Below are 20,601 nucleotides of genomic sequence, written 5' to 3'. Positions count from 1 at the left end.
AAGTTGTGCTACCTGTTCTTGCTTTGTCAAGAGACTTTGTCAAGGTTCTGTTCAATAAAATTGGCATCTACCATCAGTCTGTGGGTCTGAGTCCTATTCTGAATCCTGAACCTGCCACTTATGGCTTAAATGTTTATCAATCATCTGGACTTCCTTGCTGCATAGCGACCCCTTCAATGTCTAATTTTTCCTCTCCATTTTTTTATTTTTTCCCAATGTAATTTTTTCGAGGGTTAGAAGCAGCTCTCCTCCAGCAGAGGTCTCTAGCCGGCCAGTTTCAAGTTTACCAAACTCATTCCCGGTTCAACTGTTTTCCAATGTGTAGTTTTCTCACAAAAATCACTCAAGAATCCTTAATAGTATGTATAATTATAATTTTTAGAACCATTTATGCAACCATTTACACAAGGTGGGCTCTAACCTGGAACATGCTATTTATTTTGCTGTAAGTGTACGTCTACATTGGTCAGAAAGTCTGGAGGAGGCGCTTCAGGTTGAAGGGCTCTGTGGTTGTAACAGTGAAGCTGATCTAGTTTTTTGTGCCTGATCTTAGACCTGTTATTGGTACGTCATCAAGCGGATTCACTGTATCACCAGCTGGTCCTTTTCTTGGACCCACTGGTTTGTCTAGAAGGTAATTATGGTCCTCCACACTTTCTTTCTCTTAAGAGGTGACAGAAGTTTGGAAGAATCCATGGTCCTTTCTTCAGCCTTTTCTGTTTTTCCTTTGATTTCAGTGTCAGTTTTGACAGCAGGAAGAGATTTGGGATGACCCGAGGTCATTTTTGGCATCTCTTCTGTCTTTTCACTTGTCTTAGTGCCAGTTTTGTTAGTGGGCCGAAGTTTGGAAATGAGGGTCAATTTTTTGTTCTCCTCTCTCTTTGTGGCCTCCCCACTGAAGTCTGATAAACACAAAATGTACAGATTAATCTCCAATTTGGTATTTTGAGCCGGTGAGTATTGAAGACATGAAGTGACTTTTAAAAAACACACCTTTTTCCTTTGTGTATTCCTCCTTTATCTTTCTTGTTATTTCCTTCTTCACAAAATCAGCAGTAACAATTGTGCTTCTTTGTGATTTTACCTCAATCTGAAGAAAATTTCTCAAATCAGTGTTTGAACAAAAGCATCACAATATGTTGCCATTGTTTGTGCGGACTGACCGCGAGACTGTAGTTGAGATCATGCAGCTTTTGCATGAGAAAGGAAATTTTCTCAGCTGCAGCTGCTGATTTCCTCTTCTCTGCCAGCAGTAATTTACAATGTAAATTATTGGCCAGTTCAGCTTTTCGTTCTACCCTCTATTAAACACAGAAAATAAGCTTTTCAGTTAATGGAAGATTTAAAAATTCAGTAAATTAGCATGAGCATGACTTTACAAATAACTATACCGCAGCCCTGTCCTCCACCTCCTGGGCCACTTTCTTCTCCTTTTTTATTTCTTTTAGCAGATCATCTCGGGTGTCGAGGTCTTTCTTGGCCAGCAGCTGTTTCATGTGTGTGATGGTCTGCTCATGCTTTTTCACTTTAATATGTTCCTTCAGAATCGTCAGCTTCTTGTCTTTGATCATCTTCTCAGCCGCTCACAGCTGCTTTTTGTATCTTCCCAGCTGCTCCTGCATCACGTGAGTGTCTTTGGGGAATTGTGTCCTTAGCTCATTAAACTTGTTTTCTGCATCTTTTTTGTACATGCGTGAACCTGCACAATGATAAAAATGATAGATTTTAGAAAGCCACAAACATTGTAAGAAAAAAACGTCTTGAGCAGTTTAGGCATAAATATGAAATATACAAATGCATAGAAACACTCAGCCATACATGAAATAACATAATAATAATAATACAGCAGATATAGAAGACTAAAGAAACCACACATAGTTGCTGACTAGAGAAATCTAATTATTATTATTTAATTTCAAATGTCTGTATTAACAGTTCTTTAACCTTTAACTTTCTGAACATGGATGGAACATTGAACATGAACGGTTCTGAACATGGCTACTCTTGCCTACTTCTTGCTGCTAGAGACCTGGCAGCGTTTCCTCTCGCATAGCTGAGCCACATTTGGCTTGAGGGAGGAAGCAGTTGAAACCCTCAGTAGGGTTTGAAGATGCTCATCAGTAAGTCTGGACCTGTATTTGGACTTATTGAAGTTCAAGGTGGAGAAGAGCTTTTTACACAAGTATGTGCACCCAAAAAGGCACATGGTTCGCTTGAACATTCGGGACAGCTCAGGGAAGCTGAGGGTCAATTCTCTCAAAAATTGCCCAAGCTTGTCTGCGTTCCACTCACCTCCCTGAACTTGACTTTGAGTTCAGAGTTGCACTGCAGGTCAATCAACTTTATTTGAAGCACAGGAGGGGCATCTTGCACATCAAAGGAGAAGGGGTCCACAAAAATTTGAAATGTTGTTCTGTGTGTCTTGAAGTCTGCAAATCTGTGGTCAAATTCCTCCCGTAGCTTCACAATGACATCAACATACTCCTCACCACTGAATGGTGTGCCTGCATCCACGTGTGCCTTGCATGCTGGGAAATGGCAAAGGTTTGTCTGAGAGAGCTGGGCTTTCCATAACACAAGTTTTGCGGAGAATGCTCTCACATTGTCATAGGCAGCACTGACAAGTTGCCCCTGGCCTTGTAACTTCTTGGTCAGTACATTAAGCTCATTTGTGATATCAACAAGAAAAGATAAGTCCATGAGCAATTTGGGATCACTTAGCACAGGAATAGCCACCACATCCTTCTCCATGAAGCCTTTCACTTCTGCTCTCAACTCAAAAAATCTCTTTAGTATGTTTCCCCTGCAGAGCCAACGTACCTTGGTGAAGTAGAGCACATCCCCATATTCTGACTCCATTTCCTCTGAAAAAGCACGGAACCTTTAAGCCTCTTCCACACCCTCCTCTTCCAGTTGTTTTTTTGAACAAGTGCCACCAGTCCATTTTTCCTCCTTGTCATTGATGGTGCTCCATTGGTTGTTATTCCAACAAACCTCTGCCATGACAAACTGGCATTCTCAATGGCATCACACAGCTGGTGAAATATCTCCTGAGCAGTGGTTTGGCCACGCATTGGTATTACTGCAAGCAACTCCTCCATCACTTCAAAATTGTCATCAACACCACGGACATAAATTGCGAGCTGGGCAGTGTTGATGAGGTCAAGAGTTGCTGAGTACACACTGAAACGTTTTTCTTTCTCACACAGTTGATCATAAATGTCACTTCTGTGAATGGCTTTCCTGTTTTAGCAATCATCTCACTAACCCACGTAGCTAGCTTCGACTGCTGCATCATTCAACTTTCTCTGTGCAAGTAAGACACGTCGGGGTGCCCCTGTGCTCAACAAAGAAATATTGCATTTCCCACTTTTCCTGAAATTGTCTGTGCTTATCAACCACCTTTCTCTTCACTGCATGCTTTGAAAAAGACATGTTTGGGGCTGTGTAATATATATAATTCCACTTGGTGTCACTGAAGTTTCTGTTTCAGTGGTTAGCCGACGCACCACCACACACACACACACACACACCACGGGCGTAAGTTTATAAAGGGATGGTGGTAGGGCTATATCACATTCAATGTTTGGGAAATACAAAATAGTCCCTACCAATATTTACCATTTTATTTTAATATAGCGAAAATCTACATTTAGTAATCTGCATTTAGTAATTTCAATATACTATGCATGTGGTAGCATTTATAAAAATTATCTGAAATTCCTTCACGATTTATTTATGAGAGGTACCGACTCCGAGATGTATTCGGAGCTATGATGACCCGCCCATGTGCCGCTAGTTCATTGGCTGCGACAGAGTGATGACGTTAGTGATGCCGCCAATCAGGTAGCCTCACCCACGCGGAAGCAGAGGTCCATCATAGTCCCTACCAACACACACATGCATCAACAGTAAAATGTGACAATTGCACAAGCGGCTGATTTGTAAAAAAAAAAAAAAAATTGCTGTAAAGCGACTTTTATACAAGACAAGTTCCGTGTTCCGAAAAAGCGGCAGAGCTCTGCAAAGCGTCTCCTCTCCACCTTGGAACGCCCTCTCTCGTCGAGGACCAATCATTGACGCTCGATAAGAGATTCCATAGCTTCCGTCGAGGCGGCCGGACCCCTCTCTGCATCAACGCCGTGGGTCCTCCGCAACCACGCAAGGCACGAAACGGAGAAGTATAAACAAGGCTTTATCAAGCGTTAATTCGGCTCTGTGTCGCGGACGCCGCGAGGGCTGTGTTTGGTCCTCGATAAGAGGGGGCGTAATGTCACGGGTTAGCAACAAGCCCGGCCGATGTCCCGCCCCCAAGAGCCACACACCCCACCGTGATTAGTGGGTTCGTTCAGCTCCGCACACAACATTCTAAAGTGCCATTCATATCGTACTCGCGGGCCGCACTAACATTAAACTTACATATTAAGGGGGGACTATCGTCGTGAGCTTGAGACACCTGGGCTAGAGGAGCTGCTGAGTGTCAACGAGGCATCTTTACAGGAAGCTGAAATGAAGTTGAGAGCATTCGTTGCATCTGCAGCCGAGGAGAAGGCCAAGTTGGAGGCGAGAGTAGAGCAACAGATCGCAGCCCTTGATAAGCTGCAGGGTGCATTGACACTGAGAGAAAAGGAGACAAGTAATCTACAGAAGCAACTGCAGGAACTTCAGGAGCGTCTAGAGAAAAAAGAAGGGAAAATGAGGAAAGACAAGGATAAAGTTGGAGAACAACAGACAGAGAGGAGTTGACAGAGAGAGAGACTGTCAAGGAGCTCCAGAAGCAGCTTGATAAGGCTGCCAAGGAAATGCAGAAAATGAAGGAGTCCAATCGAGAGGAGACAGAGGCCATCAAGTTCCAAATGAGTTTAGAAAGCCTGAATCATCAATTACACCTGAGAGTAGATTTTTATTCATTTTATAAGGCCAGAGATGATTAAATTCTTCTAATCTTTCTTTTTTGCAATAATAATCTACACAAATATTATAAATATGGCTTTCGGCTTCTCTCCCATTTCAGAGTATGAATGAGCAGCTGCAGAAAGTCAAAGTGAAGCTACAGCAAGAAAAGAATGTTTGCAGTCTGAAGGCCCGAGTGTCAGAGCTAGAGTTTCGTTTTACGACACGGTGATTCATAGTTACGAGGTGGTCATAGTTACAAACTCCAGTGCTGGAAGGATTCCTTATAGATAATTTTTCACCACCCTCATTTGAGCCATTTGCTATAATTGCAGAATCCACAACAGGAGCTATAAGATCATAATTTCATCTTTTGTTTCTCTTCCAGGCTGCGAGCAAAACCCTCAGTTACATTGCGAAAATGATGCCCATGTAACAAAGAATGAAGCAGCCATTTGTGAGAACGTGGATTAGATCAAGCGCCTGAGAAATGCAGTTACCAGGTGGGTTCACTCACTCAGGAAATGCAGAATTTTGTGTTTTGGATGCAAAATAAGAGCTAACAGGTTTTACTCTCTTCAGCACGGAGGAGTAGGACTCTATCCTACATGGAGGAGCTAGTGACACCTTCTCATCCAAATAGACCGCTCCACTCTCAGAATGCTGGTCTACTTGTGGTCTCTAGGGGTAGAATGGGGGGCCGAGCATTTAGCTACCAGGCCCCCCTGCTGTGGAAACAGCTCCCTGTCCAGGTACGGGAGGCTGACTCCATCTCTACTTTTAAGATCAGACTTAAAACCTTCCTCTTTGAAAAAGCTTATTGTCATTAATTCTGTCGTTGCAGTTACTATCCTAGACAAATTATCCTAGACCCCCAGCTTCCCTGAGCTGTCCTGAATGTTCAGACAAATTATCATACTTGAGGGTCGTCTAATCATTAGGTTAACATCTTAGTTATGCTGCTATAGGCCGAGGCTGCCGGGGTCCAGAAACATGATCACCTGACAGGCCTTTGTCACCCCAATGGTCATGGTCTCCTCTCCTCTCCTCTCCTCTCCTCTCCTCTCCTCTCCTCTCCTCTCCTCTCCTCTCCTCTCCTCTCCTCTCCTCTCATCTCACGTAGACTAGTGATGTTTTTTCTTCTGTAGTTTTTCTGCCCCCCGCCTTCTGTATTCATCTACAGGTATCGCCCCCTTCAGAGCTGTGATTGGTCCTCGAAAAGAGGGGGCGTAATGTCACGAGTTCGCAACAAGTCCGGCCAATGTCCCGCCCCCGAGAGCCACAAACCCCACTGTTATTGGTAGGTTCATTCAGTTCCGCACACAACACTGAAAGTGCCATTCATATCGATCTTGCCTGGCCACACTAACATTAAACTTTCATATTAAGGTGGAGGCTACAAACTATCGTCCTGGGGGCCGAAGTTGGCCTGCGGGCCGCGAGCTTTAAACCAGTTTAAAAGTTTAGAGACTCTGGGGACCACAAGTAAAACCAGCATTCTGAGAGCGGAGTGGTCTATTGGGATGATAAGGTGTCACAAGCTCCTCCAGGTAGGATGGAGCTAGGCCTCTGAGGACCTTGTCGGTCAGAAGAAGAATTTTAAAAATTATTCTAAATTTAATGGGCAGCCAATGAAGAGACGCCAGTACAGGAGTTATGTGATCTATTTTGTCAATACCTGTCAGAACTCTAGCTGCAGCATTTTGTATCACCTTTTGGACACCCTGATAATAAAGAATTACAATAGTCCTGCCTGGAAGTAACAAATGCATGGACTAACTTTTCAGCAAAATGCCGCGACAGGAAATATTTTACAGTACAGTGGGACCTCTACTTACGAACGTCTTTACATGCGAAATTTTCAGGTTACGAAATGTCTCAACAGGAAAATATTTCCTCTTGTAACGAAAGAAATGTCAGGATACGAAAGGCAAAAATACGCTACTGCTGCTACTCACAGCTCGCGGAGTTTAGCGAACGCAAACATGCTTGTAGCTGCTCTGCCATTGGCTATCGCCTAGCATTTTCCTGTACCGGTAATCCCATTGGCTAGGAGGGACGTCAATATGTACAAGTTTGTGTGTATCCTAGCGTCTTCTTCGTCGTCTTCGGGATTTATTGTGGGTTTTCGTATGTTTGTCCATTAGATGGCGGTGTTACCACAAGTGTTAACGTTCATTGCTAGTAATGATGGCTAATGTAAGATTAGCCTGTAATAAAGTTCATTTTGTTCCTGGAGAAGCCTTGTACTGAATTCCTACATTTATTGTGCGGTAATCTAATTGTAACATGTATTATGTATTTCTTTGATGCATTTTTATGATTTATTAAAAAAATTATGTCCGAATTTTTGGTGGCTTGGAACGGATTAGGGCATTTACATGGAAAACGCATCTCTACTTACGTAATTTTCAGGTTACGAAACAACTTCCAGAACCAATTAATTTCGTAAGTAGAGGTCCCACTGTATTTTGAAACATACAAAATGTCAAATATTGCTCAATACTGTTGTTAAGCTATATTATTTGTATATAAATGTGTTTACAGTCTCTAAAATGTACCTAGTCAGTGGTAAGGTAACACCTATACACTCTTTCATGGCCAATCATCATATTCTTGTACAGCCTTCAGGTTGTAAAACTGTCGCAATGATACCTTATGATACACGTGAAACGTGTGGGTGTGCAAACACACATACCACACACACACTTAGACAAGCACATAGAGCTTGGTCATGCATGGAAACTATTCCACAGGAGAAGAGTTCAGTCAGCTGAGGGGTGAGTACGAGTATGATATCATGTATTTTGACCATTTCTGTTTGTTAATTTTGACTTTTAAATGTAACTGGTGCCTAAATTTACCTGAGCTAATTAGTCTTATCACACAACCATAATTCAAATATATTTGGATGGATAAGCATAAAAAGTGGGACATGTGGCTATTGCTCTGATAATCCAATTATATGATGGTGATTTTTTCTTAAGCGAATGTAACAATTAAGAAAACACTCCACAATGGAGGCCTCGCACATTTTTTTGATCATATTCTGTAGCTACAGTTGGACCTTCGCAACAGCAGACTATAATGTTTAAAATCTCAAGCCTTTGCCAAATCTTAAATGCTTTATTGTAAAAGGATTGGCGGATACACCTGATAACAGGCTGACTCTTGTTATCAGGGGGTGTACTACTAACTACTGTAGAAATTATTATGTGTATTGACTGTTGTCATAATGACACATGAGGGTAACCATGGTGACCAACCGAGAACAGCACTCTAAAGTGATTGGTTTCTGTTCTAGGAACATATTCAGCAGTTTAGAACATGTAACTGACTCTGAGCATCCACAACAAAAAAATCAAAGTCCAGTGGTACATATGTGTTTTTAATTTGCAGTTAATTAAACTAGCTTACTGCTACCATAGCATGAGCATGTTGATTCCTGACCAAAAATCTCTGTGTTATTTAGTTTTTAAATTGTTAAGCTCAGCTCTGAAATCCTCGCTGTACAAACATATTGAACTGGGAAGCTCTGGTCAACAAGACAAGCATGGCTGCACATGCTGTTCGCTCCAAGACCAGGAAGTCAACCGCAAACTTTGCAGTCAGCTGAGTATTTATCAGTGGCAGCATGTATGTCATCTTTCCTTCTAGCTGATGGTTCAGAAACCAAAACAAGACCATTAATCAGCTTTTCCCTGCAACTCTGCTCTCACTGTGGTGTCCATCACTGCCACACAGCTGGTAAATTAAGTCCATCCTGAGCAAATTGTGCAATCATAAGTATGAACAAAAGATGTATTTATGTACACATTTATCTTTGTATGCTGATACACATTAAGCTTGGTTAAGTGTTACAATACATACAGTAGCATTTGGAAGTAACATACTTGGAAAGCCAGGAGGGAACTACTCCAGACTGTCTGCAGAGCTTGTTTACTTTGTTGTTTGTTTGTTAGAAACCCACAGTTTCTTACTGAAATGCTAACTAACTTATGTCATATATGTTCATTAGCCATGGACAGGAAGAGGGATCAGATCGAAGCACTACCATAGTGAGAGCAGATATAAGAGACCGTGCGCTGCTGGAGGCTCATCAAATACAATAATAATTATAATAATATTTGTATTACCAATATTCCTAGTTTCAGTAATCTGTGAATGGTTCTATCCTGTTTTGGGAACAAACCAAGGAGAGTCTGCTCAGACCCAGTTGCAATGTGCTCTTCTGGGAGGAGAAAAACAATATTCCTGTTGTTTGTTGCAGGTTCATCCCCCTTTCTCTCCCCTGAGACTGAGCCTAGCCCAGCCCACAGCTTTTGTGTAAGCTTAGTTAGGCTGTGATTGTGGTCACAACCCCCCCAGGCAGAGGGCATTCTACACCTTCCTTTTGCTGTAAAAGTAATGGAAATGTAAGACTCTTTCAACAACATGCTGCTGTGGTCGACTCTCTGTGTCTGATAGCACATCTCAGGGTAAGAAAACACTGCTAGCACAAACTGTAGCTTACCTCAGATCTCTATAGTTTTTCAATTTTAAATGTGCATTTCAAACTTAAATTTGAAAATGAGCATACATTTTTAAAGGAATTTAGTTGCAAATAGGCATGGGCTGCTGGAATAATTGCTGTAGCTAAAACAATTAAAATTTCACAAAATTTCAATGTACAAATTTGAACTATGGCAATACTTTCAGTGTGCTGCAGTTCACCTTGGACCTTATCAGTGCTGTGACAGACAGAGCCACACCCTGGGCGCCGTCATCTTTCCTTCTTCCTCCTGTCTTAAAATCCACTATCTGCTTTCTTTTTAAACACCTGATTTGAGCCCAGTGTTCTTATGTCTGAAAATTTCTGTCTGTTTTCTCTTTCCCTTGAAATTTGATGTTGTCTTGTTTACTGGCTGCGCTGACCCAGACAAACAAGTCCAAAACTGCTGCGTAGTCAAGCATCAGCAGTTTCAGGCCAACGGTTTGAACTTATTGATTATGTTATCTGCAAATTTCAGGACTTACACAAACTGCAAGAGGAGATTGAGCTCCCGATGACCTAAACACATACAAATATGCAACATAAGTAACCCTCAGAATGATTCTGATCCCCTGCAGACAGCTGTAGTCAGGCTGACATAATTTCTTCAATATGACACAAGAAAAGTGCTCTAAAATCGTAAACAAATACCGTATTTTCATGTCTATAAGGCGCACCTAAAACACTGAGATTTTCTCAAAAATCAACGGTGCGCCTTATAATATGGTGCGCCTTGTGTGTGGACTGAGTTCCAAAATCTGCTGTGTGCCTTTGGTGGGTGCACTACGGTAAACGCTCCGCCAATCGATTAGAGGAACACCTATGCATAAGGACCCCCTAAAATGGCGCTGGTCAAGCGTCACGCGTATGAGGCTTACTTTAAACTGCAGGCCATCGAATATACGGCTGAAAATGGCAATCGAGCAGCTGCAAGACATTTTAATGTAAATGAGTCCATGGTCAGAAAGTGGAGAAAACAAGAAAGTGAACTGCGCCAAGTGAGGAAGACAAAGCTGAGTTTCTGCGGGAACACAGCAAGGTGGCCCGGGCTGGAAGACCAAGTGGAACAGTTGGTTGTGGAACAGCGAAAAACTGGAAGGGGCTCCTGGAATAATTGCTCTATTGCTCAGGGGCTCTACTGTCACCATTCGACAAAAGGCCAAAGCGATTGCTGAAGAAATGGACATTGAGCACTTCCAAGGAGGTTTGTCTTGGTGTTTTTGCTTTATGAGGAGGCGGCACTCTCCATACGCGCAAGGACAATGGTTGCCCGCCCGGATTACCAGGAGAGGGCGGCCATCTTCCGCACCTACTGCCGCGACAAGATAACCGCGCTCAGCCACATCACCAACATGGATGAGATCCCTCTGACTTTTGACATCCCTTTGACCCACACAGTGGAGAAAAAAGGGACCAGCACGGTGGTGATACACACAACGGGGCACGAGAAGTCGTCCTTCACTGTGGTTCTCAGCTGCCACGAAAACAGACTTCTGGACAGAGCGCTGGATGACGGAAGGCAAACACTCCTTCACAAAGACTATGCAGCGGCAGCGGCGGGCAAGTTATGCCACCATATGCGGGTGGATTGTAGACGCATGGGCTATGATACCGTCTTCATGTATTGGAAGAGCGTTCACAAAAGCTGGCATCAACGCTGAAGCGGAACTGGTCGGTGAGTCTGATTCAGATGATGAAGAAGAGGAATTCAGGATGTTGGACACTGAAATAGCACAGCTGTTTAATTCAGATACAGAAGATGAAAACTTTGATGGTTTTGTGGCAGAAGAATGAATGTTTTGTTCAATAAAAGTGTCGTAACTCACCGTTTTACTTCCATTTTTTACTGTATGTTTTAGCATGCGCCTAATAATATGGTGCGCCTTATGTATGTTTTAAATACAGATATAGCACCCATAACTGAGACTACACCTTTTATTACAGTGCGCCTTATGGTCGTGAAAATACGGTATATAATTTTCTTTCTGTAAAACACACAAAGGGTAACAAAAACACAGAAACATTCAGAAAAGATAGGAAATGTTTAATAAATGTAATGTATTTAAAAGCCTCAGTGAGGGTGTCAGATCTAATGGAGAACATAATTTGTTCATACTTCAACAACTGCCACAACAATGGTGTGATATCCTGGGACAACACATTTCTAAAGTTGGACCATCAAGATTCAAAAAATTAATGGCCAAAGGCACTGGATTTTTTTTTTTGAGTTATTGGTCTCTGTAGACCTTTCAAAACCTGTCAATAAAAGTCTATAAAATCATCAATTACAATGAGTATTGGGTCTGACAAGATTTGTTTCTACAAGTGGGAACCCTTAATGTCACCCAATGGTCTGTAAAGGGCTTTTAATGTCTAATTAACTATGGAAATAATTTCAGACAGCCAGCAGATCATATTTTAGAATGATGAAATGTAGTTGTTGACAGATAGAGTTGCAAAAAAAAAAAAAAAGAGTATTTCATGAAAATTAATGGGATTGGATTGGAGCCACACTATTCCAGCATTCACACAGTGGATCTCAGTGGAATTGCACATAAAGTCATTTCCGTGTTGGCTTTTCAGATGGGTAGACTACATCCATCTTTATGCAGTCTACTATGGCACAGTAAATTAATGCGGAATTGAATTTTCTTTTCAGAATTTGGCGCCATCTTTTAGCAGCTGATCCAACACTGATGTCTCCTGTGGCAGTGCCTTGTCTTCTTCTTATCTCCATCTTGGGGTTTCAGTGTGTGCCAATATTCTGCTACTCTAATGGCAAAGTTTCCAAAGTGTGTGGCAGCATGGTCCCCCATCACAGTGGTCATGGTCAGACCTCACCCAGCCCCTACCACCTACAGACAAATACCACCACATTCAGTCCCAATGATCGGATCCAAGGTAATGTCCATGACAGTCAGTGCCTGATTTTACTTATGCTAACAGGGAGTCTGCATTGAAACTAATTTAATAAAGTTAGCATGAATTTACAGAACCAACAGAAATGCACTTCCTAATCGTTCTTAATACCCGCTTTTATAGTATTTTTCTAAACACCCTCCACAGTCATTCTGTCTGGATCGTCTCCTTTTGAGGGTTTCCTGCTTCAGGCCAGAGATGCAGCCAGTCCACATTCAGCAGCCACAATCGGAACCTTCACTCTGACCAACCCGGGCATGACACAGCTTCTCACCTGTAATAGTCATCAGGTGTTCTTCAGCACGCACACACACGCACGCACGCACCCACAAACACACATGCACACAGGCTCACACACACCCACACACACACACACACAGAGTGTAGATTAAAGAGCATGAAATTTCAAGGTTCTCTCAAATCCTACTGACAAGCATTCCTTCAAGGAAACAGAACTGGGTGCTCTCTAGGAGGGTGGAGGTTGAGGAGTAAGAGTAACACTTGTGCAGCGGCAGCACCCCAGGCTGGATGAGATGCACCCTAAGTACATTAAGAAAGGGGACCAGAGGATTTGTTCCAACTACTCATCCTCCACGGGAAGGTCTATACCAGGGTACTGGTGATGAGAGTCTGACTGTTTGTTGAACCTCAGAGTTCAGGAGCAGTGTCATTATGGTTCCTTTACGTAAAACTGTGGACCAGCTATCCAGGTTACATGTGTTTTATAGCTCTGGAAAAGGTTTACAACCATGTAACCAGAGGAACCCTGTGGAGGGCACCCTGAGAATATGAGTGAGATGGACCTCTACTAAAGGCATACAATGGCAACATTTTCTTGTGTCATCCCTCCATCAACAAGACAGAGGGGTGGACGTGCAAACATTTGAGATTAATACGGCAATCCTTGAATGTCGTTCTACAGGGTTCTGCTGTCAGCCATACCAGTGATGTCACAAAGACAGAGGTGGTGGTAATCTGGAACGCTCCTGCAGATGCTCCCAGTCATGTCCAGTTTTTGTGAGTTGATCCCTCTCGTAGGCACTAACACACAGTCTATTTAAGACCAAACATTGTCAGGATGTAGCTGCAATTTCGGAGTCTTATAGCAGAATAAACATAAAGGAAACAGGCATCATCTTCCATTAAATATATATATTTATGCAGTGAAACTGCATGTAGTTGTATTTGTCTGTGCATGTTTCATGAGGATGGCCGAATTCTAACAGTTTGTTTAGTAATATAATCAAATCCTCTGTTACTATTTCTGTTATTTTAATTAGGTCTGACCTTGTTGGTGTACAGTGTTTATTTTTCCACATAAGTAATTTGTACGAAGCTGAAAATGGCTGCACGAATGAATGCTGTTGGAAGCCCATAACCACTGTGGTCACACGTGACAACAGTGTAATGAAGGCCCATAGAAGAGTCATAGTGGTATAGCCATTTATAGTGGGCAGTCTAACACACACAAATAACAGTAGGCATCATTGAGGGAATTGTGGGTTTGATTTCTAGGTTCTAGATTTTTTAGGTTCAGTTGCATTGCAACATATACTTTAATATATTTTTTTTTAATTAATTATTTTTAGTGTGAGTGTAGTTGCTCACTACAGCAAGTTTTGGGTGAAGCTGCCTGGACCAATCATCAATGAACATAATGCTACACCCCTCCCAACCCAGTCGAGCACTACACCTCCTCTGATACCGGTGACCACACACTCCGTCCTGCCTGGCCCTGTGAGTGTCAACACATAATGAATGTTAATGTACAAACCATATATCATCATCTCTGTGAATTAAAGTTAACCCTCACTTTGTTGTTTATGCAACTTCAAATGTCAGCCGAAACTGAAAGTGTTTGCATGAACAGTTGGATTTAAAACATCCTGCTGTACATACTGTGCTTCAGTGTGAATAACTTCATCTTCAGTCTATGCTAGCAGGGTCTGATTGTATCATATGTAACAGAATATATGATGCCTATCCCTGAAACCAGATATTTATTGCAGTTGTCTTTTAACTTTACCTTAGTTTTGCTTTTATTGTCCATGACTTTAATGCACAATTTTAATGCCTTTACATGTGATTTTAATGATATAAAATGCTTTAAAATCTTTATCACCTGAATACTGAGTGTAGTCATGTGCCTTTGTAAAGCACTTTGAACTGCCCAAAGTCCAACTGAAGTCACGAGTCGTTGCTGAACTCCATTTACAGCTCCAGATTAGCTGTTGAATTATAAGATTAGTGACTTAAGAATGAAACCTGTCCAAACTTTAGATTACAATCAATTTTGATAATGATTAGCTGCCTGAATGCATATTCTGTGATACATATTTATGTGGCATCATCTCTCTGTAATACCACTGTAGTTCACCTCTGAAGGATGTGGTCAAACAAAATCCTGCCTATTAGACCCTCCAGGCTGTGATCCACAAGATTCACAGTGTTTGTTCCTGTCAATGACAACAGAAGGCCCAGACCAAACGGTTTGTTTTTTACAATTTTAATCAATGTCAATATTACAACAATTAAAGGGGCAACTCTAAGTGACCCTCGTGTCAGATGCTTTCTGAATTCATTAAAGTTCCAAACTCTTTTCTGTCCAGTCTGTGAGGTTCGAGCTGAGTGGACCTGCAGAGGGATACGTCGCCTTTGCTCTGTCCTGGGACACAATGATGGTGAGCCATTCCTTCACTCTAACACATCCTACTGCATCAGACATGGATTTAATCAGGAAACATGTCTCAGACTCTGTTTTCCTGAAGTTGACTGAGCACTTAAAACTGAAAGCAAATGAAGACTGAGGCCTTTTGATATAACCAGGACTACTGTTCTCCATCTGAAAATGTTGACAAAATGTCCATTACCTTAATTCCCTTTCATTTTCTGTGTTTTATCCTCTATGACATGGAAAATCACCAATGACCAAATTAAACTTGTCTACCTTTGACTTCGTGTCTGCATGAATAGGGGAACGACGATGTGTATTTGTGCATAAAAGATGGTGACAGTGTATCTGTTAGTGCTGCCTTTGTCAGTGGACGAACGTACCCCGAGGACCAGTCACAGGTGAGATTAATTTTCTTTAGAATCATAGATCCTACTAATATTCTCCATAGCTTCCATGTTTAAATCATGGGGTGTTATGCAACGTTTCACTGGAGCTTCTTCTCTCGGTTGCTAAAAGCTCATTTTCCCTCCCTCTCAGCGATGGTGCACTCCCTGTTGTTACTCCCAGATTTACACACACTAGGACTCTTGAAAATGTCCCAACTTTGATCAGTGGCACCACCGGCTACAGGGCTGCTTTGTATTGTTAATTGTGTTTTTAATAATTGCTGAGTCATTTATGTCAGTGTTTTCATCCATGTCATCCAGCAGCACCCACTGAAACATTTAGTGATGTCACGAGCTGATCATCAAAATAACGAATAGTTCAGTAATGAGATAATCTATTCCAGCATTCTATTGACTGAAACGCTGATGTCACTTGGGGCAGCCTTTGTTCTGGACTTATCAAGTATTTTAGAAATTCATTTTTCCCACTTTTTCATTCTTTTTCAGTCACCATAGCCTACATTAGTCCCTTCCCGTGACGGAGAAGGGTTTTTCTGCTGTTTTTCCTCTACTTTCAGCATTAGTCTCCCAGTTCTTTCAGAGATGTACTTTCTTCATCTCTCCCACAAATCCATGATTAGCATGAAACTTTGTGAACTTGTGCACCACTGCAACCAGCCTGGAGGGTGAAATGCAACTTATTTGCATAACTAGATCATGGTTACACACACATCAGGAAGAGTTTTATGATTTTTATATGACTGTGTTATGCCTTTAGTTCAGGCTTCCTTCTCTCTCATTCAAGATGAATATATACATAAGGTGAAAATAGACTTTCTAAAAGCTGTGCACATGTGATCACTTCACTTAAAATGCTTGTAAAAAAAAAAAGTGAAAACAGCCTCATTGTGTTTGCAGGCTGACCTGTCCGCAGTGTCATGGCGGCTGGCAGATGGATCAATGCAGTGCCGATTCAGTCGGCTTGTCAAAATGAGCAGTCCAGAAACACGCCGCTTCAGTCTGGATCAAGAGTACTTCCTGTTTCTAGCCAATGGACATGCTCAACACGGTAATATAGTTTTTTTTGCATAATCGTGTTCATGTCATTGAGGGTTGAGCTCCACATATGCAGCACATTCGTGTCACGTTTACCCTTCTGATAAAGACTTGCCTTTTGTCCTTTATTGCAGCTTTATCTGACTTCCTGCAGCCTTTCAGATGTGATATTAGGAAAAATTCTTATGACATTTTTTTTTCACCTCAAGGTAAAATATGGAAACACAACCGTCAGCCATTAATCTCTACAGAGAAAAAACTTATAATTGGACCCCCTGAGGTCCTCAGAGGTTCCCGAGGCCCCACTCTCCTGAAAATCCATGGTAAGGTTCACCTGAAACTATAGTTGTATATGTTTCTATATCTGTCTTCATATTTTATGTATATATTTTATACACATAGATTTGCCCAACCTCAGACAGGTGATAAACCTGTGACTGTTGTTATCCAACTTTCCATTTAATGTTGTGTTTACACCAGTTTGCCAAAGATAACAGAAGATTCTCCTGTTCAGGTGCATTAATGCTCTTGGCCTGGATGGTAACAGGAAGTGTTGGTACCGTCATCGCCAGTTTCTACAAACCAGACTGGCCACATAAAACTCTTTTCGGCCAAAAGGTCTGGTTCCAGGTAAATAGTATGCACCCACAGGCACTTGCTACCATAATACTACTATTTTCATTTTCATTTCATGATACGTCGTTCTCTCTCACTCTCTTTTTAGCTTCATCGAGGGCTTATGATGCTCACTGTCACTTTGACCATTGCAGCCTTTTGCCTCCCATTTTTCTACAGGAAAGGCTGGAGCAAAGTATATCACACATGACCACACACACAAAGTTCAACATTATGTTCAACTTTTTTATTGTAGGGTTATTGGTTATGCAGCAAATATGATATAATCAGTTAAAGATCCAGAACATAAATACAGTAGTTTCCATGAGGAGGGGGATACAGTGGGTAATGTAACAGCTATTTTCATCCTCGTGACGGAGACTGACTATGACTGAGTCGTCTGCAAACCTAAAATAAATCTGTTGTCGTGCCAACTGTGGCACATCCGTTATACAGAATGGAAAGCAGAGAGAGGAAATAACAGTCCTGGGGAGACCCAGAGGAGGGTGTCAGTTCACCTGACGTGCATCCATTTACCTTCGCTCCCTGTGTTGGATAATCAATGTTAAAATCTAAACTTCAAATGATTGATAAGTTTGTCAATTCAAAACAAGTCTGGATGTTTTTTGTTTCTTTCAAGATGTTTAAGAACATGGTTCAGTAAAGCGACCGTGGCACCTTCATGGCCTCCCGTCTGTATGCAAACAGCAGTGGGTCGAGTTAATGTTCAATCTTCATTATCAGGTCTATTTTTATGAGTTTTTCAAAGGAGTTAATAACAAGGGAAATCAGGCCTCCCTTGTAAAACCATTAAGAACCATAATATGGTTGTCACAGGTGTATCAGCTGAACCACGACAAGTGAATGATAAATGGATGGTGTTGAATGCAGTTGTTCCATAAAGATATCTGCATGTGTGTGTGTGTGTGTGTGTGTGTGTGTGTGTGTGTGTGCGCGCGTACGTGCATGCGTGTGTGTGTGTGTTTGTGTGCAGCATGCTGGTGTCCATCCATATCTAGGCTGCTGTGTCCTGGCTCTGTCTTTGACCCAACCCATCATGGCTGTGATGAGACCTTCACCTAATTCACGCAGGTAAACACCTACGTTGTCTGTCAGACACACACACACACACACAATATTTCTCATGTGATGGTCAGTGTGATGATCAGGATCAGCCACTGCTTTAATATTTTTATACACTACTGACCACAAATCCAGAAAACAAGCACAGTATAACTGTGGGATTCCAACCAGTTTATGCAGAACTGAAGAAGCCTCTCAGATAAAAGTTTAAATGTCTTTAAACTTAAAAAAGGGAATTGCATTGAATTTTCTTAAGCCAAAATTTGTCTTTGCCTGGATGGCTGAGAACATTCATATAACACAATGGGCAAAGGTAGGGTCCACCCCTGGATGAGTATCATTTGTGGGCATGGTATCTTACTCAAGGGTATCTTGGTAAGCTCTGAAGGACTTCTGGAACCTTCCCCTACTACCAGAACACCTTCCATGTTTTGTCTGCCCTGGGGCTAGGTAAAACCCAGAAGCCTTTAACACTGCCTGTTATAAAATACCTGTCTTCTGTCTTAAATTTCAGACGGTTCTTCTTTAATTGGGCACACGCAGGGGTTGGGTATGTAGCTGAGATCCTGGCAGGTTGGTTTTATTGGTATGAATAAATAATGTAACACTGTGTGAACACGTGTGTGTGTGTTGATGACACACAAGGCTGGCTCCATCCTGTGCTCTGTCTGGCAGTGGCAGCCATGTTCCTGGGGATCCGTCATTCATCCCTTCTCCTCCCTCAGCCATGGACCACACATGTTTTGATTGGATATGTGGCCTGGCTAGCCACATTTCGGGTTCTCCTATTCCTGCACAAGCACTTTTATGGCAAAAGATGTAAGAAATCCTCTAAGAATTATCTGTTAATTTAAAAGTTACAGGAGAATATGCTTTAAGACAGTATGCATCTTTCCGTGGAATGGTTTATTTTCCCATGTGCTTTTCCTTTGTCTGCAGCTCCTGAATCAGAGGACACACAGTGTATCCTTTCCAGTTCATCACTGATGTCCCGCTGGGTGTGTATGATGGAGTTTCAGCTTAAAATAAAAGTTCTACATTTGGTAGACCGTATAAATGTTACAATTTTAATTAATTAAATGTTAGTCTTAAAGAATATTCATATTTAATGTATAATTTTTGCATTGTGTGAAATTTAAAGTATTTCATTATCTGAACACAATCCAGCATGAACTGGCATTGGCTGGTTTACAAAAATTAATACTGGTAATGGACTTTTGTTTCCACCGGGATTTTTGAGAGGGTTCAATAAGATACTGCTGTGGTCTCACAGTCTGACTTGTGGAATATCTATTTTAGGGGCCCATCATCAAGCTCTCCATCTTGGCTCTGTTGGCACTGGGAAATGTTGGTCTCTTGGTCACCTTGTTGATTGCTATTGTTGAAATTTGATAATTTGTATGAAAAATAGAAGAGTCGCCCCACTCCACCTTCGACGAGGTCTTTGAACTTTGTTGTTCAACCACTTAAAACTATGAAAATGATGTTAACTTAGGAATTGCTTTGTTGTTAAAAATCCACTTAGTCACTGTAAATTCTTTTTTTTATTCTTGTAAACTAAAAACTTAAATTTACCTGAAGTAAATAAAGCTCAAGGTGTGAAGTGAGCATTTTGAATGAAAGTATCAGCTCTATATTCATCTTTTCACCCTGACCTGAGCCAACATGACATTATAGAACAACAATCAATATGGTGTGTGTGTGTGTGTGTGTGTGTGTGTGTGGTGTGTGTGTGTGTGTGGTGTGTGTGTGTGTGTGTGTGTGTGTGTGTACAGACTGCATGTGTGTGTACGGACTGCACTTCTTTGATACAGGTGACTAGTAATAATTATCAACAACCGTCACCATCAGCACCTCCTTCACGGTCAAACTACAAACATAATACATAAACAACATCAACCCAAAATGCATATACATGACAGACAAAAGAAATAAAATATCTCACTGCTAAAATATGTGCATGGGAATGCCTGATTTCTGAGGGGGGGAAAGAGTCTGTTATTTCAAAATTTAAAAAAGAAGGGTCGGGGATAGTTCTTCTTGTGGTCGGCAGAGGGCGCAGTTCTGTATATCTTAACAGGGAGCAGCTCACATAGACCAGGAGTAAAGATAATAACCACTTAAGATTGCCTATACCTTTAGTAATACACAATTCAATTCAGAATTATTAGTATATTAATTATTACAGAACTGTCACTATTATCTGCATTTTCCAATTTCCAAATCTGACCTATAGGTCAGGTAAAAATTGAAAAAAAATTAAAAACCTGAAACGGTTATAATCAAGAATGTCAGTAATACCGTAATTTCTGGACTACAGAGCGCACCTGATTATAAGCCGCATAATCTAATTTTAGAAAGAAAATCAATGTTGTACTTATACAAGCCGCACTGAATTTTAAGCCGCAGGTATCCCACGTAGTAATTTGAAAAATTAGATCGAA

The 20,601-nt window shown here is 41.5% G+C and overlaps 1 protein-coding gene and 1 long non-coding RNA gene across 5 annotated transcripts; one reads left to right on the top strand and one right to left on the bottom strand.

The window, feature by feature from the left end:
- Positions 1-350: 350 nt before the first annotated feature.
- Positions 351-1,686, bottom strand: LOC130539065 (uncharacterized). The gene is made up of 2 exons (XR_008954016.1): positions 994-1,686; positions 351-902 (listed from the first exon to the last, which is right to left on the bottom strand). It is a non-coding gene; the product is annotated as an uncharacterized LOC130539065 (long non-coding RNA).
- Positions 1,687-3,870: 2,184 nt separating this feature from the next.
- Positions 3,871-19,779, top strand: frrs1a (ferric-chelate reductase 1a). 4 transcript variants are annotated; one of them, XM_057056636.1, is made up of 18 exons: positions 3,871-4,181; positions 5,282-5,396; positions 12,084-12,325; positions 12,491-12,633; positions 13,266-13,360; positions 13,933-14,080; positions 14,716-14,832; positions 14,953-15,024; positions 15,317-15,415; positions 16,322-16,472; positions 16,669-16,782; positions 16,974-17,089; positions 17,184-17,270; positions 18,069-18,166; positions 18,672-18,730; positions 18,833-18,976; positions 19,097-19,155; positions 19,457-19,779. In XM_057056636.1, the coding sequence occupies exons 3-18, from the start codon at positions 12,121-12,123 to the stop codon at positions 19,547-19,549; spliced, it is 1,800 nt and encodes a 599-aa protein (XP_056912616.1). In that variant the 5' UTR covers positions 3,871-4,181; positions 5,282-5,396; positions 12,084-12,120; the 3' UTR covers positions 19,550-19,779. The 4 variants fall into 4 exon arrangements, with proteins under 4 accessions (XP_056912616.1, XP_056912615.1, XP_056912613.1 ...); XM_057056635.1 differs by lacking the exon at positions 3,871-4,181 and adding an exon at positions 4,200-4,338; XM_057056633.1 differs by lacking the exons at positions 3,871-4,181; positions 5,282-5,396 and adding an exon at positions 7,556-7,673.
- The last annotated feature ends 822 nt before the right edge of the window (positions 19,780-20,601 follow it).

The sequence above is a fragment of the Takifugu flavidus genome, chromosome 15, assembly GCF_003711565.1.
Source record: "Takifugu flavidus isolate HTHZ2018 chromosome 15, ASM371156v2, whole genome shotgun sequence".
Taxonomy (NCBI): Eukaryota; Metazoa; Chordata; class Actinopteri; order Tetraodontiformes; family Tetraodontidae; genus Takifugu; species Takifugu flavidus.
Note: the sequence above shows the minus strand (reverse complement) of the source record. Positions and strands in the feature narration are given on the sequence as shown.

What these genes read in the sequence shown, in the direction of transcription:
- frrs1a (XM_057056636.1), top strand. Translation starts at nt 12,121, where the DNA reads ATGTCTCCTGTGGCAGTGCCTTGTCTTCTTCTTATCTCCATCTTGGGG. An exon ending in TGTCCTGGGACACAATGATG is followed by an intron (nt 15,025 to 15,316) that starts GTGAGCCATTCC and finishes CTGCATGAATAG; the next exon opens with GGGAACGACGATGTGTATTT. An exon ending in GCACTTTTATGGCAAAAGAT is followed by an intron (nt 18,977 to 19,096) that starts GTAAGAAATCCT and finishes CTTTGTCTGCAG; the next exon opens with CTCCTGAATCAGAGGACACA.